Here is a 27,804-nt window from a genome sequence, read left to right as displayed (position 1 = left end):
CCAGTCTCTCTCTTCTCAATTTGGGCATGCTCTGTGCCTTGAGTAGAACTCCATGCCTTTGGTAGCAGCCATTATACTATCTCAGGATAGTACGCTCTCTCTCTCTCTCATTAGCATTTGTCCATTCACGAATGAACCCAATGACCTTGCTGATGTTCATGGAATTCACTATGAAAGGACATTTGTGGAAAGATATTTTTGTATTGACTTCTGCAACAGTTGTGGAAAATAACACAGTTTTTTTTTTTTTTTTTTTTAGATCAAGATATGGGTAATCTCTTTACTTATTTGCAGAGCAAATACTTCATGATACCTTCATGAAATGGTTTCTAATCCATTTCATTTATATAATCTTATTGAGCCCCTAATAGTTTTTTTTCCCCCAACAATTAGCGGACTGACTAATTTTGCTTCTATTTGGAAAGCATCTTAGTGCACTGATGGTTTGTTTTGATGGCTATAAAACAAAGCAATATGAGAATGGAATTTTTCTGATATGATTATCCTTTTATCTTAATGTAGTTTTATGAATCCTCTTCTAAAGATTTATCAAGGAAGTAATTACTTAGTTTTTTCTTCATTACTAAACAATCACATAAATTGTATTTTACTTTAACCCAACCATTATAAAAATCGATATACTGGCATCTGTAATTATAATTAAAAAATATATAAGGCATGAATAACTTTTTGCTGTAAGTAATTTGTGTCTAACCCTAAATTTCTTTCTCCTTCTGTTTTGTTCTCTTGCTTTGATTTGTTTTAATACACTGTTAAATACATTAGTAATCATGTAGACAGCATATTTTAGATAGCATATTTCAAAGGACTGTAAGACTAGACTTTGTGTACTTTTTTTATTTAAAAGTGCTTTTTTCTTTTTGGTCTTTCCATTATTGCCTGCTTGGTTGCTAGGTTGAGGCAGCCCGATTCATATGGTATATATGGCAATCAGAATCTGTCCTGGTGGGATTCCATGCAATTAAGTCTTCAAAAGTAAAACAAAGCAAAACTAAAAACTATAAATGTGAAAACTGCTGAGATTTAATTGGTAGACAGGCAGGTAGTCCTAGCAATGCTAATCTGCAATTTTCAAATAGGATGTAATTGATGATAGCTCAAACAGTCTAAGATCTTTGTGTAATTGACTGATACGGTTTATAATGCAGCAGCAAACAGTTTAGCGCATTTAGAAGTATAGCAGGACCATCTGCCAGTGGCTTGTGCATGAGGAGAAATTCAGATCTCCATGTGGGTGGTTAAGCCACCAGGGAGCACTTAGTTACATACTGGTCACTCAGTAGCATGCAGGGGAGACCGATGCCACGTATCCTATTCTCCAGTTGATGATCTAATTTAGCATTCTCTGTGGAGTTCAGATAAAAGCCGAGCTGGGATTATAGGCATTGCTTTCAACTCTCTCCATAGAAAAAGGAAATAAATAGAAAATGGTGAGACCCAGAGACTGAAAGAATATGGAATAAGTTGAGGGCTAAGGATTATGTGACCTTGGAGAGTCTTTGAATCTCTGGGCTTTAGTTTTTTCAAATGTGTAATGCAGGAGTTGATGTAAATGGGTTTTAAGGTATCTTTTGGTGCCAACATTTTATATATCTAAGATTCTGTTAGTGCAGTTATGCCTCTATTCATAGAATTGGGCTGCTTATTGGAGTGGGGTTAATAATGAAAAGGAAGAGATGTCACAATTTTTAGGGCTTTTCATGTATATTACATACCTTGTTTTATGGAGAGTAAGATGCACATTGTATGGAATATATTCAGGGAAAAGTTAAAAGGGGACATGGTCAGGAGATATTTTAGAGAACAGAAAATGTGCTTTTGGAAAGAAAAGTGTTTTTCAAATAGAAATTAGGCAGAAAAAGACATTTGCTTCAGGACATAAGAGTGGGGCCCAGGGAGAAGTCTGTACCCAAGGCCTGTGGGGACTCTGAAGGAGTTTGGCCCATATGGATATCCAGGCGTGTTTAAAAGTGAACTATTAGGGGCGCTTGGGTGCTTCAGTGGGTTAAAGTCTCTGCCTTCAGCTCAGGTCATGATCCAGGGTCTTGGGATAGAGCCCTGCATCGGGCTCTCTGCTCATTACGGAGCCTGCTTCCCTTCTTCTCTCTCTGCCTGCCTCTCTGCCTACTTGTGATCTCTCTATGTCAAATAAATAAATAAAACCTTAAAAAAAAGGTGAACTATTAACTAACTGGAATTTAAATAAAAACTTGGAAGAAAAAAATAAATAAAATGAAAATAAATATTAAATAAATTCTTCTAAAAATCGTAAAAGTGAACTGTTGTCCTTTTCCAATATTAAAAAAATTACAGATCTTAATATGAGACTTCAGATGACTGAGATACGATATTAAGTAACATGCTGAATTTTTTCTTGTCCTTGCTGTTGTGGTGTAGGTAGGAAGTGGAGTGTGAACATGCTGATTTTCATTTCTGGTTTTAGATTCAGCCAGATGGAGAGACTTTTAAGCTTAATGTTTATTTTGGAAACTGGGTCAGTTCTTTCTGTCTGCTTTACCTCTGCTTATAAAAAAGATTTCCTTTTTTTTTTGGTCTCTTTTCTTTAATGAACTGAGTATCCTGTGAGGAAAAACATTTTGTGGAACACAAAGTTCAGGGTTATAAGTACCTTTTTTCATGGTTTGGTAGTTTCAGATGTATAGTCCAGTAGTTAGAAAAAGACTATGTGATGTGCACTTTATTCCCTGTTTCTTATTCAAAATAGAACTTGTATCTTTTGCAGGAATGTTCTTTTAGACTCATGTTTCTTTTTATGCCTAGTCACATTTTCACAAAACTTCTCAGATTCTCTAAAGATTGAGTTTTCCCAAAAAACAGGAAATTTTCACAGTGGCCTATTAACTAGCCTGACCTCTTTGAAAAGACTTGGTCTCTGGAAATACGTTGTGTCTCTATATCACTCAAAATTATTTAATTCATCCAGCATTGTCCCAAGTGTTCTGGTAGTGTTGTTATTAAGGAAACAAATTGGATATTTTCTTAGTTAAGTGGTATGGTGAGTTAATGTAGTGGTATGGTGAGTGTCAGACTAGGGAATCACTGACTCGTTTCATTTTCTCCCATTCCTTCCATCCCCATTCCTACTGCCAACCTCATCCCCATCTCCATCCCCACTCCCATCTCCATCTCTATTCCCGTTTCTATCCCTATTGCCATCTCCACCCCCATCCCCAACCCCACCTCTTCCCAGTCCCCATCTTCATCCTAATCCCCATCCTCATCTCCATCCCCTTCTCCATTCTCATCCCCATCCTCTTCCTCACATCTCTCTTCATCCCCATCCCCATTTCATCTCCATCAACTCCATTCTCATCCCCACCTCTACTCCCATTTCCATCTGTAAGTCTTTCCCCATCTCCATTCCTTCTCCATCTTCATGTCCATCTTACTTCTCTTGATACTATGAGCCAAGAGCTAAGACTTTGAACAGATGAATAAAGAAGTTGGGCTGAACTATAAGGCTGGTAAGAACAGCTGTATGTGTCCCATTTGTCCTATTTGTCATTATATATTTAGCGTCCGGCATTGTGCCTAGTTGATAGGCTCATCAAACGTAATTTGATGAATGAAAGAAGTTTACCTAGCTTATCCTGAACAATCCAGGAAGATTTCTAGGAGGAAGTGACTCTTGAACTTAGAATACAGAAACACTTAGGACTAAGGCATTTTCTGAAATACAGAGAATATATGTGAAAACACCAGTAATGAAATGGATTGGCCCTTTTGTAGAACTCCATGTATTTCACTTTGACTTGAACGGAAAGTAGATGTGGATGGGGAGGAAGGAAGGTACTAGGATGTCAAAAAGTCTTGCATAGCTTGATAAGGAATTGGTCTTTTATCCTAAAGGTTGTGGGATAAATAAGAACTTTATTCTTCAATGTGGAAGATGGATTGGAAGAGATAAAGCCTGTGGGTAGAGAAACCAGTTAGGAGGCTGTTACAGTAACCTGAGGTGGTAGGGATATGGAAGATGGTATAGTTTCAGAATTGGCAAAATGTTTTTTTTCTATAAAAGGACAGGTAACAACTATCTTAGGCTTCGTGGTCTGTAAGCCTCTGTTGCAACCACTCATCTCTGCTGTTGTAGTGTTAAAGCAGGCAAAGGCATAAATAAAGGAGCCTGGCTATGTTCCAGTAAAGCTGTAAACAGGTGGCAGGCTAGAGTTGGCATATTTGTAGCTTCCCAAAATCTAGCTAGGCAGCATGGTTTATGAGAAGACCATGGACTTCAGAGCCAGACAGACCTACATTCACTTACTAAGAATTTACACCAATTATCTAAACCGTCAGCTGTGAAATGGAGATCCCTACACTGCAGAGTTATTTGGAATACTCAACAGTAGGTTGTATATAAAATTCCTGGAATTTTTTTTTAAGTTGTTAGTGGTGAGTGGATAAATGCTTCAGGTATGGTCAAGAGAACTGGTAGATTCTGGCTAATTCAGCTGAGGGAATGACTACATTCTTCTCTGAGACAGGAAAGAAGAAGCAACCATTCCTGGGGGCAGAGAATAGTTTTGTTCTGAACGTGTTGAGTGTGAGGTGCCTGCAGATCATTGGGTTGGTGATGTGTGTTAGATTAGACAGTTAAAAGTGTGTTTGGGGGTTCTAGCGATGTGAGGCATGATGAGATCTCCTTGTGAATCAGGATGTAGAGAAAGTAACTGATGCCAAGAGGGTGCAGGGTGGAGTCAGAAGGAAGCTGGTGGAGGGTGGCACTTGAGGAGGGAGAGCCACAGAAAGGTAAAGAAGAGAACTGAGAGAGGTAAAAAGGAAGCATGACTCCAGAAGAGTTTGTTGCAGCAAAGGAGGAAAGAATGTCAAGAAGGAAAGGAGAACAGCAACATACATGGGGCAGTGAGTCAGGAGGTCTGGTTGGCATCACGAGGTCCCTGGTGACCTTCCACAGTCGTTTCATTGGATAGTTGAGAGGAGAGAACCACATGGAGAGTTTGCCTTTATGGGATCTAAACTTTTTTTTCTTGTATGAAGGAAAATAATCTTATCAGTGGCCATTAACTTAGTACAGGTAGATGATACTTAAGTACTTTTCACTGCCACTGATACTTTTTTTTCTGAATCGCCATTCAAAATTTACATATTTTAAATATATAAAAAATATATTTAAGTTAGGCTATTAGATATATTACATATACTTAGAGTTTTCATGTTATAAGATAGGAAATAAAATTGACTTGTAAAGTTGTTTTTATGAAATCCTGTTTTCTAAGAACAGGGATTTTAGTAAGGGAAGAATTTTATTTATGAGATTATATGGTAACCTTCCAATAAATTTTTGTTGATTCCTATGAATGTGTTTGTTGTCCAGGATAAGTTGTTACCTGGTAGGTGAATTGTGTTCTGCTAGAGAAAAAGCACTGGGGGCCTAGATGATCCTTATGTATGTGATATCAAGGATCAACTGATACATGATTTTAATTTTGCTGGAAATAAAATGCAAAATTTTTCAAAAGTTGAAAGACTAACAAATCCATATATGAATATATTTAGAATTTGCTAAAATAAGAAGGCCTTTTGTATGGATTTAAGAATTGCTCTGCTATCCTCAGAGAGGGGATTTTATTTGGAACAGTTTCTAAGCGACTACTTCTTACCTATTAATATTTACATACATTGTGATGACTGAGTTAAGCCTCCCTGGGAGTAAAGGTGCCAGGTGCATGGTTGTAGCTTTGAGCTTCGTGATTGTAGGTAGGAAGATTTTTATGGGATGAGAATTATGTTCAGGGTGACAGTCAGGGAGTACTGGTGGCTTTAAAAATATCCTCTCTGAAGCTAGTTCTCTGGAGCTACCCTTTTAGATGCGATCCTTTTTAAAGTTGAATTTATGTTTAACAACCCCCCCCCCAAAGTCTTAATCTGTGAAAGTCTAACTTGGGAGCCTTACTGATTTAAAATGAATGTAAGGAAAGGACAATTAAGCTCATACCTCTAGTTAGATTTTGCCAAAAGAAATGGGTGTTGACTCTTCTAATGAGAATTGGGGGTAGGTGCTATTGACCTTGGGGACTTCTGTTAAACTGAGCCGTCTATGACTTTGACTTTTCAGTTCCTTTCAGAAAAGGCCTCGAAGGACCCCCCATAATAGGTGCGTTTCCCGACTCCTTCTCTTCACAGGGTCTGGCTAGAGAACATTCTTCCCCCATCCCGGACATGCACCAACATTCGAGATTCCATCATCCTTTCTCCTGTTGCCGCGCTGTGTGTTAAAAAATTCCCAGCCCGCGCTGTGTGTTAAAAAATACTGGCCTCTTTTGTTCCTGTATCAGGACTACTGAGCATGGACTGGCGTAAACCGCAGCTTTGTGAACAGGTGCCAGGAAAGTGCGTTGTTCATGATCTTACAAATCTTGGCTTATTTTAGGTCGTCTCCCTCTTACATTTTGCTGAGTAGCTATTTTTGTGCAACTCTTAACATGTTTTCTTCCCACCTCTCCTCAACCTCTGACTGTGCTTCTTCATTTCAGGAGACGGCTTTTCTTTTATTTCTCTGAGAAGGCAGATGTGTATTCCTGGACTTTCCCGATCCTGCTACAAAGACGGATGGAGGACGGAAGTGGTTTGGGAGTGAGGGGGGCAGCCAAACCACACAGGACCATCGAGGTCCAAGAAGTGACTTTTTTCTGAGTCAGATCAGCAGGCGTTTGAGGGTTTGGGGCCAAAGAGTGGCAGGATTTGTCTTGTGGTTTATAAAGATCAATCTGGCTGCTGTGTGGGAAACAGACTGTGGGATAGAGGATGGGAGAGGGCAGACAGGTTAATAGTCAAGGTGAGAGATGATGGCAGAGTTAGAATTGGTTAGGTTCTGGACAAATGTTAGGATACACAACATAAAAGGGCATGGGAGAAAGCAAGGATCAGGATTTCATTTCAGGCTTTTGGTGCAAGCAACTGCTGTGCTAAGTGGCAGGTGGTCCCTTGTTATGTTGCGTGGGTGGTTTGTTTGTGAGTCTAGAGTTGTCTGCATGGTGCAGGGTGTGGTCGTGGATTTGTTTTGTCTCTTGATGTTTTGTTTCCTCCAATGGTTTGCCCTTGTTTTTCCTGTTTTCATCTCTCTAGCTCTTCACAGGCTCTTTCTTATCAGCCCGTAATCATGCTTACCTCTGTTCAATCCTGAAAAAACACATACATGTGAATAGAACACTCGAGACTGCACTGTCTCTGCCTATGATCTAAGCACCAGTTCTTCTTCTTCTTCTTCTTCTTCTTTTTTTTTAAAGCAAGCTTCCTAAAGCATGTGTCTTCACTTTCTTATCTTCATTTGCTATCTATTAAAAGTGGACTTCCCCTTCCACCATTTGAAATACATTTGCTAAATTTCAGACACTTTTTCATCCATGCGGAAGCGTCTGTGGTTTCTTGATGTTTATCTCTCCCTGGTTTCTCTCCCACTTCTCTGGCTACTTTTTTTTTTTCCTGTTTCTTTTGCTGGATCATTATACTCTCTCTCTTAAATATTTGGAAGTGTGATATTGGGAAACAATTTTTGAAAGATCAAGGGAAGCTCTCCTGATAAGCCAAGCAGTGTATCCCTTAAAGAGTGACTTAGGGGAGCCAGACAATTTCCAGATAGCTCCCTGATCACTGTGTCTGATGGTCTCTGTTTTGTGTGTCCTTCCCTCTAGAAGGCTCCTGTGAAACTGCCACTTGATTCTCTGAAAGGTGTACTTTCAGAGAAAAAGATTTTCAGCACACCAGCATGAACTGAGCTTCAAACTAGCTCACTGCCACAGTGAAGAAGAAAGAGATGCTGAGATTTCAGAAGAGAGTGGAGAAAACATTGGGAGCATGGGGCACTGCTTGGCAGGCAGAGGCAGGAGGGAGTTCAGGTGATGATGTCAAGAAGAAAGACATTCTTCACGAAAGACTCTCTTATTCTTCCTAGCTCTGTGCTGGAAAAAGCAATCAGAGTTTGATGAATCATGCCCCTTTCTCTAGTCTTTTGCCATGCATGGCAAGTTCTAGAACTTTCTTCCTCAGTCTGTCTGAAGTGTCTCCATCCTTTAAATTTCATTATCCTTTTATCATAATTATGTTTTTAAAAATTCTTTCTTTATATACTTTCTGCTTGTCTCCTCAGCTAAAGTGGGAGCCACAAAGGCAGGGAGCTTGTCTATCTGGTTCACCTCTGTATCCCTGGAGTAATGGGAGCATAGTACGTAGTCAGTAAATTCTTTTTGAACATGCAAATGGGTTTCGATACTCCATATTGAAAAGGCTGTATATTCAGAGCAAAGCAAAACTACTCCAGTTCTCCAGATCGAAGCATTTTAGTGGTGGGTTTAAATTATTATATAATAGAACTTAGATACATGAATATGTGGCTGACTTCATTTTCTGATAGAAAGCTCACTTAGTTTGTGACCTCCCACTCCACTCTTTTCTACCTTTCAAAGGTATCTTTCATGCTATATCTGTCCTATGGTATTCCTTACTCTTTGTCTGGCACATACCAGAGTTCGGGATGGGAGGCAGGATACACTTTCTCTGTTGATTTTGGATTTCCCCTTAAACTATCTCAAGTTTCCTTTTTCATTTCTTTTTCCTTCCATTCTGCCCACCTATGTTTCACTGCCCACCCCCTCCCCCAGTGTTTTCTGGGAAAAGAGCTAAGATTTTAACAGTAAAAATAAAACACACAAGAACAACAATAACAAAAAAGCCATTTGCTGTCTCGAGGGCCTGGCACTTGCAAAGGAAATCTATGCTTTCAAGATTATTGTTTTGGCTATGGTCTTAAAAAAAAAAAAAGTCTAATTTGAAACTCAAATCTACACTGCTTCCTTTGTTCCCAGCTGTATCCATACTCCCCTTGAAAAGTGACTGCCACTGTTTCAGTGGGAGGACAGCAGAGGGGCCATTAGGAAGAACCAGGGGTTAGAGCCACTAAAAATACTTGTGTGTGTACCCACAATCATGGGTGAGCCCTGGCATAAATGAATGAACTACAACCTTCCAATCCCTTTTTGTTCATTGGCTATAGAAGAGAAGCACCCAGGGATTTAAATGGTTTGGCAATAACTGTACCACACATAGAATTTAATGATAAAGTTTGGATATTCTATTCTTAGGGATCACATAAGGTTAATACTATTTCAATCTACATCAGGAGCATAAGTGTCCTTGTCGTCGTTGTTACTGTTTGCCAAAGAAACAAAATCATATACATGTACTTCGGAGAAATTTGCATCTTGAAACAAGTGTGTTCAAGTGTGTCATTCACCCAAAGGGAAATTTCTTTGGCTTCTGATGTTTGGTGAAAGACTTTCTAAGGCTATGTGACTTTAACTGCTAATTTAGTCATTGGAGAGATTTCCAGAAACAAGAAGATGATTTGGTTAGAAAAGAATAGGATTTGGTTAATATGACAACCCCAGAGATGACAGCTGAGGTAAACAGGAAGGGACCCAGGGCCCACAGAGGAAAGGCAGGAAATCCAAATATTTTCCAGACCTCTGGCTTTCCTGGCTTCTTTTAAATTTAATCTGTGTGGTAATTCAGGTTGTCTGCCTATTTTTTAAATTTAATTTTTAGATCAAAGTAATATATGCACATAAAGAGCCAAATAGTGCTGTGAGGTTTATTTTGAGAAGTAGAAGTTCCATATTCCTATACGTTTTTCCATTTCCCAGAGATCATGTCAAAATATTTTCACTTTTTTGGGTAATATCTGTCTTTTTATCTCTAAATGGGATGATTATTGGGGAGGATTTTCAGTTTTAGTCATTATTTGTTGACTTCCATCTTTGGAAGATTAAAATATAATTCTGTTTTCTGTCCCCTTGTTAACCAACACTATGTAAACATATATACATTTTCCAATTTTCTATCTTCTTGATATATTTAGATAATATTTTTGATTAAATCAACAGTCTGTTTTCATTATCATTACTATGCAAACACTATTTGCAATGGAGTCACATGGTTTATGATGATTATTTCCATGCACAACATATGGTTTTATGTCCTTTTCTTTCTTGGTGTTCCACATGCTTCTTTTCCATCATGTAATGCTCATTTCAGTCTACGTTTATTAGGTGGTTATCACCTTCTTGTCTTTGGAGGCTTCCTTGGAATCTTCTGATTTTCCCAGCATGGACTAGTCTCAATACACCTGACCTTAGCTCTCACTCAGCCTAGTATCTCCTTTCATCTGTGAACTTGAGAATTTCCTTTGCCTTTCTCTTTTGTGGACCTTGTTTCCTACATCTATTTGGATGAAACAACTCTTGGAATAGCCTGCAGAGAAAGGATGCATAAAAGAGAATTTTTTTGAGGTTGCATATATCCTAAATTGTCTTTCATTTATCTTCACATTTAGTTGATAATTCATCTGGATAGAGATGTGAAGGTTAGAAATAATTTTATGACAATCTTTAGGCATTCTTCCTTTGTCTTGAGTATTCAGCGGAATTATTTGGAAGACTGATTTTGTTTGAGTCTTGATTCTTATAAATATTCTTTTCCCTTTGTTTCTGGAAAACTTTAGAATCTTCTTTTGGTACCCAACATTATGAAATACTATGACAGTATCTCTTTTTTATGGGTCTGTTTTAATCTACTCCTCTAGGTTCTAGAATTTCTTCTAGATTCTCAGTGAGTATGTTTCATCATTTGAAAATACTTATTCTTCACCTCTGGGAAATTTTCTTCAGTTATTTTACTGATAAATTCCTATTTTTGTCTTTATTTAAATGCCCAATTGAGATATTGGATCTCCTGGATTGATTTTCTTTTCTTTTTTTTTTTTTTTTTTAAAGATTTTTTATTTTATTTATTTGACAGAGAGGCAGGCAGAGAGAGAGAGAGAGAGGGAAGCAGGCTCCCTGCTGAGCAGAGAACCCGATTCAGGACTCAATCCCAGGACCCTGAGATCATGACCTGAGCCGAAGGCAGCGGCTTAACCCACTGAGCCACCCAGGCGCCCCCTGGATTGATTTTCTAATTTTCTTATTTCCTTTCTACAGTTTTCTGTTTTTGTTTGTTTGTTTTTTTCTGTATAGTCTGGAAGTTTCTGTATAGCTCATTTTCTAATCTTTCTCCCGAGTTTTCATTTCTGCTAATTTCCAAGAGCTCTTGAGTTCTCTGTGTTCCTTCTTATAATACCCTGTTTTTCCTTCATAGGTTCAAAATTTTCTCTACATAGTCTCTGTGTCCTTCAACTTTGAGGTACCACCTCACACCAGTCAGCCTGGCTAAAATTTGTTTTTCTGGGTTTGGTCTCTGTTTCTCATGTTGGAGGCATAATGCATATGTCTAGGAATCCTTATTGTTTGCATGTGGCTGGACTTAACGACTGTGGTGTTAATGTAGAGAGATCTGTTGTCTTATTTTCTGGAGAATACTCAACATCAGTATTTTTATATCATTTCTGTTGGGCTGTCAATTTCCAAATTCCAAAACTGGGAATTTTTCCAGTTTCCAGGCTGCAGAATATAAGCCTTGTTCCAGATTTCTGGAAGCTGAATGAAGAATAGAGTCGAGCATTTGACATTTAGAGTATAAACTTTCACATAATCCCCTTGGTTTTAATATGGTACCTTTCTTCTCTGGTCTTCCCTCAATCCAGAGACCCTCTTCAGTCTGCTGAGGGGTGGAAAGGGAGTTGCCTGGCTCTTGGAATTAGGTAGGGTATATAGGAGATGGATATCTATCTGTTTCTTTTCTTTTTCTTTTTTTTTTTTTAATTTTATCGATCTGTTTCTTGAACAGATTATCAATAAATCCTCCAGTTTCAGCTCTACCCTTGTGTCCCCCCCCCCCATTTCCAGGGGGTAGTGTAGTAGCCATTCCTGGGATATATGCAGGTTCTTTAGAGGACATTAGGTTGAATCTTCGTTTTCCCTTTTTCTGGCTTAAGATTCAGCTTTCTTGGATCTGCTAAGTCAGTTACTACTTGTTCTATGTTTTCCAGCTTTCAGAATTTTGCTGCTGTTGTATGTTTTATTCTCTTCATTCTTGTGGCTTTATGGCTTAAAAAAACCCTACTTTTATTTTAATGGAGTTTTGAGAACAAGCAGAGACACCTACATGTGGTCAGTCCTGTATCTTTGGTTGAGCCTCTCTGTTCCTTTGGCATGGTTCTGTCCGTTCTCCTGTTTCTTGATTCTCTTTCATTTGTTTATTATCCAGATTTATATAACTTTTTTTTTTCTTGGTTGGTATCTTTTTTTCTTTTTTAAGATTATTTATTTATTTGACAGAGATCACAAGTAGGCAGAGAGGCAGGCAGAGAGAGAGGAGGAAGCAGGCTCCCCGCTGAGCAGAGAGCCCGATGCGGGGCTTGATCCCAGGACCCTGGGATCATGATGTGAGCTGAAGGCAGAGGCTTTACCCTCTGAGCCACCCAGGCGCCCCAAGATTTCTATAACTTTTAATCTAAAAGTTCCCGTTGTTATTTACCATTTATCAGGGTACTTGGTGGTAGGGAATATCTCAACCTTGATAACCCCTCAGAGGTTCACTGCTATAATATCTGTCTACTGAACCTACTCCACCATCTGCTTGGCTTCTCTGCTACGCTGCATGGCCCCTGCTCCTTGGAATCCTGTGCCATTATGACAACCTCTGCTCAGTCATTTTCTCTGGTGTTCTTCCTTCTGTATTCATGAGAGAGGCTTTTTCTAATCCTACATTTATCCTTAAACCCACTCCAAAAGGGCCTCTTTCCCCAATCTCTTACAAATACAGACTAACACTGTAAATGTATCAATGTATGTTGTTAGCCTGATTGAGTCAGAAGTCTAACTTTTTCACATAGATTTCTAGTTAAGAATTTATTGAAAGTGTGCAATTTACCAACATCATGGAGGATGCTAGCCTTAAATATCTTCACTTTCTTAAAGTCAGGATTCTGTTACACTCTTAGGACTAGAAGTGATCAGCAATAAAGCAGTGAGAGGACAAACCACTCTCAGTAGTAATGAGCTAAATTTAAAGCAGTGGCTAACTTTAAAATTTAAAAGAAAATTTAAGAACAGATAATCCTATCAAGAAATGGGCAGAAGACATAAACAGACATTTCTGCAAAGAGGACATCCAGAGGGCCAACAAACACATGAAAAAGTGCTCAACATCACCCGGCATCAGGGAAATACAAATCAAAACCTCAATGAGATACCATCTCTCACCAGTCGGAATGGCTAAAATTAACAGGACAGGAAACAACAGATATTGGTGAGGATGCAGAGAAAGGGGAACCCTCCTACACTGTTGGTGGGAATGCAAGCTGGTGCAGTCACTCTGGGTATTTACCCTAAAGATACAAATGTAGTGATCCAAAGGGGCATGTGCACCCCAGTGTTTATAGCAGCAATGTCCACAAGAGCCAAACTATGGAAAGAGCCTAGATGTCCATCAACAGATGAATGGATAAAGAAGATGGGTATATATATACAATTGAACACTAAGCAGTCATCAAAAAAAAAAAAAGAAATCTTGCCATTTTCAACTATGTGGATAGAACTAGAGAGTATTTTGCTAAGCAAAATAAGTCAATCAGAGAAATACAATTATCATATGATCTCACTGATACAAGGAATTTGAGAAACAAGACAGAGTATCATAGGGGAAGGGAGGGAAAAATGAAAAAGATTTAACCAGGGAGAGAGACAAACCATAAGAGACTCTTAGTGTCAGGAAACAAACTGAGGGTTGCTGGAGTGGAGGTGGGGATGGGAGGGATGGGGCGGCTGGGTGATGGACATTGGGGAGGGTGTGTACTATGGTGAGTGCTGTGAATTGTGTAAGCCTGACGAATCGCAGACCTGTACCCCTGAAACAAATAATTCGTTATATGTTACTTAAAAAAATAAAAAACAACCTAGAGCTCAAAAGAAAAAATTAAATCTTCTTCTGTCAGCCTTTAATAAATAGCATCCTAGAGTCAACCGTGAGTTCAGCACAGTGATACTTGGGTTTTGTTGATAAACCTATTCTAGGTGTTTCTTAGTTTGTGTTGGGGCTGGAATATTGTCAGCTGGAACGCTTCAGTGAGGCAGTCGGTGTAGGATGGGAACATATGTGCCTTTGATGAAAGCTGCTTTGCAGCGAAAATCACAGGGATTCCTGTGAAGCTGTATCTTGTGAACATTGTTATATAAGCACTGCCTTTAAAATCTTTGGCTTAAGTCTCAAGTAAATAGGTTTATAGAGTATGGGCCTACCTGGCTCAGCAGGAGTGAAAATAAAATGTCTCATCATTGTGCTATTTGGGACTCTTCTGTTGTCAGACAGAAATTTGCCTATGTAAATTTAAAACAGGGGAAGGGCAACTAATAAAAATCTCATGACTAGTGGTAAAAAGCAGGCTTAGAAGTATCACGGTGAAGGACTGTGTGCCCATTATAAACTGAGGAACCGGAAAGTCTGGGATAGAGTGAAGCAGGGAGAAAATGGTGTGGGGTGAGGTCAGAAAGTTACTGGGGACCAGCTCATGCAGGGCTCTGGAAATCATTTTAGCCTGTGGATGGGAACTTCTAGATTGTTCTGAGCAGGAAATGACACGATCTGGCATTTTAACAGGGTCACTCTGGCCACTATGCTGGAAGTAAACTCTAGGGTGACAAGGGAAGGAAGATACAACTCAGGGAGGCTGTCGCAATTATCTTACTGAGAGAGAATGGTGACTTGACGAAGGGAGTAGCAGTGGACAGGGTGTGCAGTGGTTAGATTCTAGTTATATTTTGAAGCTAGAACCAATAGGATTTGCTGACAGATCAGATATGGGACATTAAAGGAAGAGAGAAATTAAGGATGACTCAAAGTTGTTTTGTTTTGGTCTACTCCTCTCTGGGGATGGAAATGATTATGGAGAAAGCAGAGGGAATTTTGAAGGGAGCATATCGTAGAATTAGGAGTTAAATTCTGATGAGTCATGTTAAGTTTGAGATGCTTGTTGGACAAGAAGGGCAGATATCCAATGGGCAGTTGGGGAGAGGAGTCTGGGTTTTAGGGGAGAGATTCTGGCTAGAAATATACATTTGGGAATTGTTGGTATAGAGCCGATATTTAAAATATGTCCGAGACTGGTTGAACCCTCCATGGGATTGAATGTAGTTGGAGAAGAGGTCTAAAAATTAAGCCCTGGGCATCAGAGTATTGAGTGGTCAGTAAGACAGCACAGAACCAATAAAAAGACTGAGAAAGAGCACTTAATGAGGTAGGAAGAAACCAAGAGCAAAGTGTCCTGCAGGTCAGGTGAGGAAAATGTAACAAGGAGGAGGGAATAAGTAGTCATGGGAAGTGTCACTTACAAGTCAAGCAGAATGAGACCTGGGAACTGATCGTTGGACTTTTCAGTCAAGGTGTTGGTGGGGATCTTGAGCAGATATGATGGAATCTTGGGGGCGGAAGCTCTTATTCTCACCTCTTTAGGCCTCAGTTTTCCCCATCTGTAAAATGGGGTAATATTACCCGTGTCATAGAGTTGGTATGCAAACTGAAGAAACTGATCCATATAAAGTACTCAGAGTGGTGCCCGATACATTGTAAATGCCAAATAACCATTTCTTTTTGTTTTTACTAGAAACTTCCATTCAGGTGGACATTGTCCTGTGGTGAGGTCTTGCAACTAATTGAGGATCTGCCTAACTGAATGAGTTTTCCATCCATATAACTCCCTTCTAGGCAATCACTGAAAATCTTGTTTCCGGTCTCACCAAAGTGTGGGTGAATCAGCATAGAGCAGTGACTGTCAAGCAAGAAACAAGGTTAGCACAACTTCTGCAGGACCACTGATGGGTCCCAGAGATTATTCCTCTCATTTCTGGGTGCTAATCCATTCTAAACCTTGTCAAAAGATAATGCCTAGTTCACCAGTTTGCTCTTGGAATTCATGAGGTTTTGTTATTCTTAAAATTATAATTGGGTCTGCCTTATTTCTAGTGTTTTGCTGACCCTTAAGTCCTCAAACGTAGGAAGCAGGGGCAAAGTGATTGCCTTGGCAGATTCTCCACAGTTTCTTGGGATGAAATCTGATGGGCCCAGAACACGTGAATGCTTTTCGAGCTATTAATGCTTTGTTTTCTTTTTAAATCAATTTGTCTCCTGTCGGGTTTCTGTCCTTTCGCACAAGTGCTCATTATCGTCTATACTCCGGCCCGAGCAGTGTTCTGCTTGAAGTAGAGAATGGGCGGAGCAGGAGTCAAAGACTTGTGATTCCCTTAGGTCATCCATAAACACTGACCCATAGCCCAAGAAGTAGGTGCTGTGGACTGACTGAATTAGGTCTCTCTCAGGTAGTTATGTTCCAGCCCTATCTCCCCAATCCCCTCCCTCCCCGACCATGTGACTGCATCAGAGGTAGGGCCTTTAAGGAGATGGTTAAGGTTAAGTGAAGTCCTAATGAGTGAAACCCTGGCCTGACAGAGCTGGCGTTCTTATGGCGAGAGAAGGTGACAATAGGGCTCTCTCCCCACCATGTGAGGACATGGCAAGAAGTCAGCCTTCCGCAGAGGCAGGAAGGGAGCTCTCACCAGAACCTGACCATGATGCAACCCCAGTTGCAGCCTCCGGAACTGTGAGCAAATCAACTTCCACGGTTCAAACCACGCACTCTGTGGCATTTTGTTAAGGAAGACTTGATGGACTAAAACAGCGGGAGTTCTTCTTTTTACTATTTGTTGTTGTTCTCGCATTTTTTCAAACATTGGTTCTTTGGGGATTTTCGATTTCCTAACAATCTAGTTAATCATTATCGTGCCCGCACGACAAACAGCAAGGGGAAAAGAAAGGGGAAAAAGAGGGAGAGTCCCGGGGGAAAGGGAATGCGAAGAACACGCGAGGGACACCAGGCCGATTGACACAAGTGACAGAGTTCTTTATTAAGCACATACTCTTATAATCTGTTTCATAAGTGATTACCATAGCATATTTCTGTTTCATAAGTGATTACCACAGCATTTTTGCGCAAAGACGAGACATGTCTCATGTACAGGATGTGTCAGTCATAATTATAGAAAATGCAACTGCAGAGTAGACCACAAGGTCCGCTTTCGGAATGACAGCAGAACATGGGAGAATAATCTTAAGGCAAACAACAGGGCCTTAACGAGCCCAGGGGATTAGCCATGAGTGCCCTCCGACCGAGGACCAGGGAGCCTTTGCTACCACCTGCTCAACTCGCTCTAGGAGAGCCGCTCACAACATCTCCCCCTTTTTGTTTTAATTGCCAAAAGTGTAGGTGGGCATTAACACGTTGTAAGAAATGTTTCCATACATTGTAGAAACAACACCATATAGCAAATAAAATTCCTAGTAAGATTATTAGTCCCAGAAGATACCAAAAGGTATGTTGCAGCATGTTACCTGGGTTAAAACCCTGCATAGTATGCAATATAGAACGAGCAAGGTCAGAGGGGTTAGCAATGTCAAGGTGGGCATGCCCAATGGCAGATATACTCTTTTGGAGTTTGAGAAGGTCAAGGCTAACATTTGCATCATGCCATATGCCTTTAAGATGATTTTGGATTTTGGGCCAAGAATAATTCGTCGCTGGTAACGGTGTGACACAAATATGTTGAAATGCACCATGACATATTAAAGACATTTGTGTTTTTAATATTGATAGTTGCGAACCTAAGAACTCCACTGCTTCCTCTAGACCATCTAAGCGGGCTAAGATTTTTTGGTCTATATTTTGTTGTATATGTAGAGCGGCTGAAACATTTTTGGACAGCTGATTAACATGGGTAGCAGTATGGACGGTATTACTGAGGGCCACAGTAGAAACTGTGGCTGAGGCAATTAGAGATATCAGAGCAGTAACACCAGCTATAGCAAGCCCAATAAATCTCTTAGGTCTACGCAAATGGTTTTCTAATTCAACAGCGAATTGATAGCCATAATTAGCATACCAGGGGCCTTCGATTTCAACAGGGAGAAGAACAAAAGGTGGTTGCATCACCAAAAACACATGTACAGGGGATCGGGGCCAACTCATAGCATCTATAGGGATACAATTGGTTAGTCTGCACCTAGGACAATGGATATCATACATGATTGTACCATTAACCCTCATGGATGTAACAACCCTTACCCCCACGACTAGCAGAAATGGGCGCGGGACATAAGCACGAAGTGTTAGTTGGCCCGATACAAGATCTTGGTTTCGCACGGGCCCCATGGCAGCGACAAGTTTCCAAAGTTCAGGATGAAACATACCCTGGGGGGTGGACAGCATAGACCCAGGGAGCTGACCAAAATTTACTTCTCGAGGTCCAGTCGGACGCAAAGGAACATGGGGGATGCTCATTTCTTCTTTCTTCCTTTTGGACCAGTCTGTAAGAGGAAAGTCGATGCCAGTGGGAGCAAGGAGCAACGGTTCCTCCTGGACACACTCAGTCCACAAACTGTCGGATCTCTTCCAGGCATAGGTAGTTGCACAAGGGGGATGTCCCAGGGGACGCATTCCGAATTTCTGAGTGGTGACTGGGGTTGTGGGCACAACTTCGAGAATACTCCAGGGCGTAGCAGGTCCCTTCGGCGTGCAGGGGACATACCCTGGAGTGCCAGGATCCCTAAATAAAGCTCGAGGATATTTAGCAGTAGATACACATCCGTAAATGGGGTTATCATCGGTAAAGAACTGGAAACAAATGGGGGGGTGGTGGCTCGAACTTGCCAATCAAAAGGGCGAGCCACTGTCTCTCCGACATTATAATCATTAAGGCCTCCAAATCCCCAAGTGAAATTAGTATGCACTCGAGGTGTGGGATCATTCCAGGTAACAGGTTGAACAAGAGGGGGATCAGGGAGATAAGCCCAATAAGGGGCAGCTTCTGTGTTTGCGGTAATCAACGCTATAAAAGCCAGAAAGAGCATAGAAGGGGTGCATGGTTGATTCTGTTCCTTTAAAAGGAATACTGCCTTTGTTGACATGGCCTTAATTTGGCCCCAAGATAACATGGACTGGGGGGGAGACCGTATAAGGCATGTTGCAAGGGAGTGACACCTATGACAGAAAAGGTCAGAGCTTGTTCGTCCTGAGCAGAACGAATAACTGGACATACCTTTTGGGGAGCAGGCAAGGGCGGCCTACTAGGAGGGGGCAATTTGAAACGTTGTTTCTTCCATTGGGCATTATGTTCGGGATCTGATGTGGGAGGTGTCCTTTTAGGAGGGGAAAGGGTTAATCCTTCCAAGGGAATAGTACCAAGGTCGTCCTCTCCCTTATCCAAAAAGGAACGTAAGGCTGAGGAGACGAGGAAAGGTTAAAAACGTCATTATTATTATCATCATCTAGATACACATCATCATCCTCAAACTCATCCCCTCCTGATAGAACATTTGCAGGAGGGGGAGGAAAATCATCTGTAGGATGTCCTAAATGGGACCCTGATCGAGAAGAGTCAGAAGATATTGACATAGGGGACCCCCGATATAAGGGGGGAGTCGGTTCTATATAATCAGGCTCTTCAGATAAATATTCATCCGCCTGAGTAGGGGCTAAACTGCCCGCAGGCGAGCCAGGTTTTGGAGAAACTAAGACTATACTATGAGAAGGGTCCAACAAATCACGAATGACGGACCAGGTAGTCATGGTCCGAGGGGGCACCACGTCAGCACCCCTAGCAAAAATTTGGTTCTTAATCTCCTGTCCGACGCGGCGCCAATGTTTAAGGTCTACACTCCCTTCCTTAGGGAACCAGGGACAAAAATCATGTATCACTTTAAAAAGTCCCTCAAGTTCCTTTTTGGAGATTTTTGACCCCCTTTCTCTGAGGAGAGTCTGCAAAGTTTGCATGAAATAAGTGGACTCCGCTGACTGCGAAAGTCCCATTTTACTCGCGGCGTCCCGGGCCAACCGGGTTCCCTTACCTGAATCGAAAGCAGCACCTCGTTCCCGAGACGTCCCTGTTCGGGCGCCACTTGTCGTGCCCGCACGACAAACAGCAAGGGGAAAAGAAAGGGGGAAAGAGGGAGAGTCCCGGGGGAAAGGGAATGCGAAGAACACGCGAGGGACACCAGGCCGATTGACACAAGTGACAGAGTTCTTTATTAAGCACATACTCTTATAATCTGTTTCATAAGTGATTACCATAGCATATTTCTGTTTCATAAGTGATTACCACAGCATTTTTGCGCAAAGACGAGACATGTCTCATGTACAGGATGTGTCAGTCATAATTATAGAAAATGCAACTGCAGGGTAGACCACAAGGTCCGCTTTCGGAATGACAGCAGAACATGGGAGAATAATCTTAAGGCAAACAACAGGGCCTTAACGAGCCCAGGGGATTAGCCATGAGTGCCCTCCGACCGAGGACCAGGGAGCCTTTGCTACCACCTGCTCAACTCGCTCTAGGAGAGCCGCTCACAACAAACCATCTGCGTTTAAAAAAAAAAAAAAAAAAAAAAAAAAAAAAAAAACAAAAAAACCCCGAATGAGGCTTTGAAATACTGGCAACTTCTTTAACTGCATGGAGCGTAGTCCTTTGTGCTGTCAACGATCTGAAATTTTCAGGAATTCATCACAGCAACTGTAAAGATGCACTTTCTAGTTTATCAGGCTCCTTAGCATTGAATGACTTTGATTTCCTGGAATTAAAGAATAGGGTCATTGGAGTGAGCCTACCCTCCTTACCTTCCTTGCAGCCTTTGCTTTCCTCTCTCCCTTGTATTCTCCTTCTACTAATCACTTGCACTACTTCCTGCCTGAAACATTTTGAAATGTTTACTGTATGGTATTTCAGGATACATGAGCATTCACCCGGCATTGATCAATATGCAGCTTGTGTCATTTTAAAAGCTTGTGCAAACCTCCAGTGGCCAGAAGAAAAACTTAGACCTATTTCTCTGACTTGGGCATTAACAGCAACAAAAATGCCAGTACCTGAAATGTCCTTTCTCGGCTTGTTCCAGATCTTATTTTCCCTAATGTGGACATTTCTTGCTTCTTTAATATTGTGTCAGAAAACACCACAACATTGCACTACTATCTGTAGTCTTTGGAAATCCGTAACTGGAGATCTAACTTCAGGTTCCAGAATTGTGTCCACATGGGTCGATGAGAAGCTACCTTGTGGCCACAAGATCCAGACTGTGGACCATCCTGTCATTTAGGCCCAAAAGAGAATGTCTACTCACTGGGAATTTAAGGCTTTAAAGACACCAGGTATATTACCGGGGCAGTGGGAGGGGCTTGGTTAATCCACTAACTTCTCTGTCCTCTAGCTGGGAAATGCAGAAGGAGTATGTATGTCTGTATTACCTGTATCTGTACCCATAGCTCTATGTACTGTTACATATCCTAGTATATATCAATATATATTTTAAGCTGACATCAATCTGACACTGAAGAATGTTCATTGTGGTACATGAGGAGAAAAATATAGCAGTGTACTTTTGGAGAATTTCAAGGAGGAGGAGGAAACATTTAGAAGAACATTTAAGTATTCAGGCTGCAGTTGCACAAAAGAAAGCGCATATGGTTTAATGCCATACATTAGTTTGTTTTAAACCTTTTGTGGTTTATTTTCAATTTAAAATGAATATGTGCTTTAATTAGTTTTGGAGTGGGATAGGGAGGCATATGTCTTTTAGTTAAACACAGAGTAATCTCCATGGTATTCTCTCCCTTATACTTTGTGATAGGTTTGAATTCCAGTTAGCCGACAAAATGTGGTCCATAGGGACTCAGGCCAGCCAATCCTTAATGTATTGGGAATCCTTTTTTTTTTTCTTTTTAAAATTATACTTTGCTTAACTGAAAAGAAAGAATTTCTAAGGCTTTATTCATTTTTTAATCGATCACTTAGTTGACATATTTTATGATTTTTTTATATGTGCTATTTAATACAAATTCATGTGTATATACATACTTGTGTCCTCCATATTTCGATATCCCTCTCTGTCTTTCTCTGTCTTTTGAGAGTAGAGAGAGAGAGAGAGAGAGATGGGTATAGATATAAATATATATTTTAAGGTCCAAGGATACAAAATCAAGTAAAGTCTTCTTTTCCTACTCTCAAAACTTCAGGGATACCAAAGGAAAATTACCTTGTATAACTGAGTGTAGATACCCGAATGCACTGTATAAAGTAAAACCCAGAATGTATATTCTCTGCATCACGATGTCCTAGAATAAGCCAGTACAAGAACATTGGTCATAGATCTCATCATGCAGTCCTCTGCATGTCACAGACTTGCTACAAGGTCAGATAAAAGAAAACATAAAGAGCATGTTTCAAGCTTTTAAGCACAAAACTTACTGTCGGTATTCTCAGAATATTAGAAATTCAGCCACCAATGTGTCTGTCCTTTTCAAAAGGGACAAAATAAGATGTATTTTATTCATTATATCTTGGCCCAGAAGGTGGGCAGGTGACAGGTCCTTGTCCATTTTTGAATCAGGTCACACCCAGTCTGGTGGGCCCTGAGAGACAGGTCAGTCTTGATTCAGCCCAGGCCCTGAGTGCAGCGGAGGGGTGGTTAGAGAGGAGGGCCAGTGTGGTTCTCCCGTGCTATGCTTTCCCTGGGGTGGTTGTCTGCTCTTCCCACGTCCAGAGGGGTGTGGCTCCAGCGAGTCATTTATGGCCATGAGAAATTGTAGACTTAGTTGAGATTTCCCAGAATGTTGATGACTCAAAGCTGGATCCTACCAGTCTGGACTTATCTCTGAACCTTTTCTCCATCATGCTCAATTTCTAGGCACTTCCTTCTCATCACAAATGGTCTATTAGACACTTTATATTCAATTAGTGTTTTGAGATTCTACCCACAAAGTCATGAAAACACAAATACACTTTCCTGCATTTTAAAGGACAAGAATAATTTAGCTTCCGTTTATTTAGAGAAGTGGTAGCTTTTTAAACTACTATTTTTACTCTGCAGGAGAATGAAAACGGAGTCCCGTGTCCCTGCAACTGTGTTTAATTATGGGACACGCTGAACCACATTTGGCCATTTTTTGTTTCTGAGCTAATAATGTCAGCTTCTCCAGTCTGCCATGGAACACATTTTGCAGCTCTACAACAAAGGATAAAAATAAAATAAATGTTTGGGAAGGTACTTTGAGATAGCTAAAGATCGAGAGCCACACAAAAGCACACAGGCTTTGGTAGGAATGACAAATTAATTGTGCTGTCTTTAGGTGATAACAAGAACAATTAATGCATTTAATTGCTTTATTGAAACAAAAAGCTCTTTTGCAGTTTGCATAATTTCTTTGTATAGTAAGGATGTTTCAAAATGTATAAATGAATGCATGACCTCTGATTTAGGGAATTTTCGTGATATATCTCTTTCTGTACTTTTTACTTGATTTTTATTTTCAGACAGTATTTTCCTTTCTTTTTGTGTAAATCTAGAACTGAGTTCATAATGGGATAAATTAGTAGTAGTAGTTAGGGAAGAGAAAATGAAATCATTTTAGAATATCTAACAGCTTTGAATAACTTACTGGTATTTCAAATTTATTTATTTATTATTTTTATTTGAATATAGTTGTCACACAATGTTACGTTAGTTTCAGGTGTATCACTTAGTGATTTGACACATTTATGCATTACGCTCTGTTCACCATAAGTGTAGCTGACGTCTTTCCTATTACGTTGCTATTACAATATCATTGTGTTCCTTATGCTCTGCTTTTTATTCCTTGACTTACTCATTCCATTTAATGAATCTTGTTTTCAAGACTATTGTTTTGTTTGATGGGACCATATCCTAAAAAAGTTTATTTTGAGGATTTTTTTTTTTTTTTTAAACACAGAACAACACTGAGTTCCGTGGCTTTTAAGTTGCCCTGGAGAGTTGAAGATTTTTGAAGGGTCAGCTTGGAACTAGTAAGGCGGGTGAGCAGGCAGAGCACCCCACAATGAGCTACATGAGGGTTTTTGTACCTAACTGTGTACCTAGCACTTGGCACACTCAGTACTTTGGGATACATGAATGAACCAGCTGACCTCATCCCTGCATCCCTGCTTTAACTTGAGAGGTTCTATTTTTCCCATTTTCCTTATTGCACTCAGAATGAGTTTTCAATATCCTGGCTCCTTTCCCTGTTATCTGCCTTCTCTTCCCCATTTCTCTCTACCATTCTTCCTAGACCTCCAGCTGCCCTGTATTATTTGCCCCAGTGGGAGTTTGGTGTCCTAGAGTGATGGTCAAATACCAGTTTCCCTTCCCCCATTGAACTGGCATGGTGATCAGAAACACTACCGACCTATTATGGAGATGGGCAAGCTCCCTGAAAACTGTCATGCATTGTATAAATGTAAGGTATTAGTAATAGTTTTATGTAGGAGTTTATTGATTTGTCAAAGTGATTGATAACATCTTGCAAAGGTTGGGACGACCTGAGATATCCTGCGACTTTGGCTGTCTGGCGTGCCTTCCTAAACCTTTATTGACCTTTCTTTCCACCCTTGGTTTGGAAATGCTATATTTAAATTTATTAATGTTCAATAGACTGAGCCTCCTTATCCTGAGACAGAGAAAATGATTCATCTTCTTGATGTCCTTACGTGACACATGATAAGCAGATAGATTATAACAATAGTAAATATTTATTGTACTTCCATGATGGGTGAGGATGTTTCTACACATTATCTCATTTTAAAATGAACAGCTGACATTTTTTTCTAAGATGTCAGGTATAAATCTAAGTGCTTTACATAAATTGACTCATTTCATCGTCATAATAACTTTATGAGTTAAGTGATATTATTACTCATATTTTAAGCAGTGAGAAAACTGAACACAGAGAAATTCAGTAACTTAGTTCCGGCCAGTAAGACATGAAACTTGGTCAAGCAGTCTAACTCTAGGCCAGAATGTGTGATGATCTTCGTTTAATCATCTTGGCAACGTTGTAATTTCCTTTCATGTTTTTTCCCCTTCTCCCTGTGGATCCCAGCTTTTCAAGCTTTATAAAACATATAGAAAAGCTAGGGCACTTATATCATTATTAAAATATCATCTCTAGGGAAGTAGCTATAATATTTGTTTTCTAATATGAAAACAGCTTTATTTTTATCTGATTATAAAAATGATTCATACTCGTGAAGAAAAATGAAACAATGCAGAAAATACAAATGAGAAATCATCACCCGAAGTCCTGCTACCTACAGAAACTTGGGGGAATATGCCTTCTGACATTCCTCTGTGCACATGTACGTATGCACAGATAGCCTTTTTATAAATGAGACTAGACTCTACCTGTTCCTATGCTCACAGCGTATTAGGGATGTCTTTTCTGTGGCAGTGACTATAAGTATATGCCTTGCTTTTGAATACGGTTCTACTCTGTATGGCTATGACAGACTTCACTTGAGCAATCCCATATTGATGAACATTTAAACCACTTGCAATACTTCCATGATAAACAATTTTGTGGTAGACATGATTTCCACAGATACTTCGGTGTGTGGATGTTTTACTACTTGGGAGCAAATTCCTGGAAGCAGGGTTTTGGCACAAAGCATATTCACAGTTTTTATTTGGGTATGATAGTGCCAAATAAGAAAGGCTGTGACAACTTCACCCTCTACCCATCTATTTTGAGCGTGCCCACCTCCTTTACTTCTTGCCATTGTTGACTTTGTCGATTTAAAAATATCTTTGCCTGATAGTTGAAAAAAATTTAATTTCTAATACTCAATGTTTAGTGGGGGTGAATGTCCCTAATGTTCATTGACCGTTTGTATATGTTTTGCAAATTACCTTGTAATGTCTTATAGCCATTATTTTTGTTAGTGTGCGGTTTCTTTTCACTGATCTTTTATTGTCTTTTTTTTTTTTTTTGCGCATTAAAGATAGGAGTCTTCTGTTTAATCTATATGTTGCAGATATTTTCCCCAGATGATGGTTAGTTCTTCGGTCTTGTTTTGGTAGCTTATTTACTTATTAATCTATTATTTGGCATGCAGGAATTTAACTTTTTTTGTGTGTGGTCAATCGAACCTCTTCTTTCATGGATTCTTTTGACTTTTGAGCCGTTTTTAATAAAACTGTCTTCATTATAGACATAGCTTCATCTTAATGGGACACAGAACAAAGCCATGTAACTATCACTTCTTGTCAATCATTTTAAAGTTTCCTGGGGTGCCTGGGTGGCTCAGTGGGTTAAAGCCTCTGCCTTCGGCTAAGGTCATGGTCTCGGAGTCCTGAGATCGAGCCCCGCATCGGGCTCTCTGCTCAGCAGGGAGCCTGCTTCCTCCGCTCTCTGCCTGCCTCTCTGCCTACTTGTGATCTGTCTGTCAAATAAATAAATAAAAATCTTAAAGTTTCCTGAGTTTTCACAGACACTTTCTCATTTAGTTCAGTTCACAATATAACATTATTAATATTTCTCAGCTAAAAATAAGACAAAGAGAATAAAGACTCCAAATCACACATCTACTAAACATTAGAATATAGGTTAGGTTGATGCCAATGCAATACTCCTAGCCTTGGACTAGCCTTAGGTAGATGGAAAATCAGAGCAATAGTAAGGTTAAATGGCCTGTCTCATGCTGAAAAGCATCCCCCCCCTTTTTTTCCCCAAAGATTTTTATTTATTTATTTGAGAGACAGTGAGAGAGAGCATGAGAGGGGAGAAGGTCAGAGGGAGAAGCAGATTGCCTGGGGATCTGGGAGCCTGATGTGGGATTTGATCCCAGCCCTCCGGGATCATGACCCCAGCCAAAGGCAGTGACTTAACCCCCTGAGCCACCCAGGTGCCCAGCATTCCCCTTTTTTTGATAGAAAGATGAGGAACCGAATCCTTGGATGTTAATAGGATGCTTCTTTTAGTGATCGAGGTCCAGTTCAGTCCTTTGAAAGGAATTTCAGTGGAAAAGCAACCAGATGTTAAAAGAGGCATAGGAATGTGGAGGCATTAAATAATATGGGGTGTGCTTTGGATTTTAAGAATTAAGAGGATGATGTTCAAGTAGTTAGATGAATTTGTGAAAAGGGGTCAGCAAGAGAGCACCACATCAGAATACTCCGTCCGTTTTCAGGCAGGCATATTGAGCAAATTCTTCCTTCATCTCATTTCCAGTAAATAGACCAAGTATTAAGCAGGATTTTACAAGTACAATTAGAAAGGATTTTATGCCTGGTATTATGCTGGATTTTGATGCAGATAAATTTCTCATCCGCAGAACACTTTCAGTCTTCAGGGCAGAGTTTGCCATCAGAATAAAGAGGTGTATAGATTTCAGTTGATATCACATCATTAATTATCAGCGCTTGTGTGAATGCAACGGATATTTTTGGAAGCACGGTATTTGAGGCCAGGCAAAAAGTAAAGTCCCCCCCTTCCTTTTTTTTTTTCCCCCCTCTTTTCCCCCCTGTGAGAATAAATTTGACTAGGGAGCAGTCAGCCCTTGATTCCTGGTCTTGCAGTGAGATGCACAGAGCCCAGTTTCATGAAACAAGATGGGATTGGGAGGGAGACAAACCATAAATGACTCTTAATCTCACAAAACAAACTGGGGGTTGCTGCGGGGAGGTGGGATTGGGGGAGGGGGAGCGGGCTATGGACATTGGGGAGGGGAAGCGAACCATAAGAGACTATGGACTCTGAAAAACAACCTGAGGGTTTTGAAGGGTCAGGGGTGGGAGGTTGGGGCAACCTGAGGGTTTTGAAGGGTCAGGGGTGGGAGGTTGGGGGAACAGGTGGTGGGTAATGGAGAGGGCACGTTTTGCATGGAGCACTGGGTGTTGTGCAAAAAGAATGAATACTGTTACGCTGAAAAAATAAATAAAATGAGAAAAAAAAAAAAAAAAAAAAAGAAATAACTAGGAAAC

At 40.3% G+C, this 27,804-nt stretch overlaps 2 protein-coding genes across 2 annotated transcripts in view; one reads left to right on the top strand and one right to left on the bottom strand.

Annotated features, from left to right (window-relative positions):
- KCNH5 (potassium voltage-gated channel subfamily H member 5) overlaps positions 1-27,804 on the top strand; it is a 321,694-nt gene that overhangs the window by 101,291 nt on the left and 192,599 nt on the right. The gene's annotated exons all lie outside the window — the stretch shown is intronic.
- Positions 16,969-19,072, bottom strand: LOC123944800 (endogenous retrovirus group K member 13-1 Env polyprotein-like). The gene is made up of 2 exons (XM_046010150.1): positions 18,052-19,072; positions 16,969-17,916 (listed from the first exon to the last, which is right to left on the bottom strand). Exons 1-2 carry the CDS (start codon positions 18,473-18,475, stop codon positions 17,183-17,185), a joined length of 1,158 nt encoding a protein of 385 aa, XP_045866106.1. The 5' UTR covers positions 18,476-19,072; the 3' UTR covers positions 16,969-17,182.

This window comes from Meles meles, chromosome 6 (genome assembly GCF_922984935.1).
Source record: "Meles meles chromosome 6, mMelMel3.1 paternal haplotype, whole genome shotgun sequence".
Classification (NCBI taxonomy): Eukaryota; Metazoa; Chordata; class Mammalia; order Carnivora; family Mustelidae; genus Meles; species Meles meles.
This window is presented reverse-complemented; position numbering and strand designations above follow the sequence as displayed.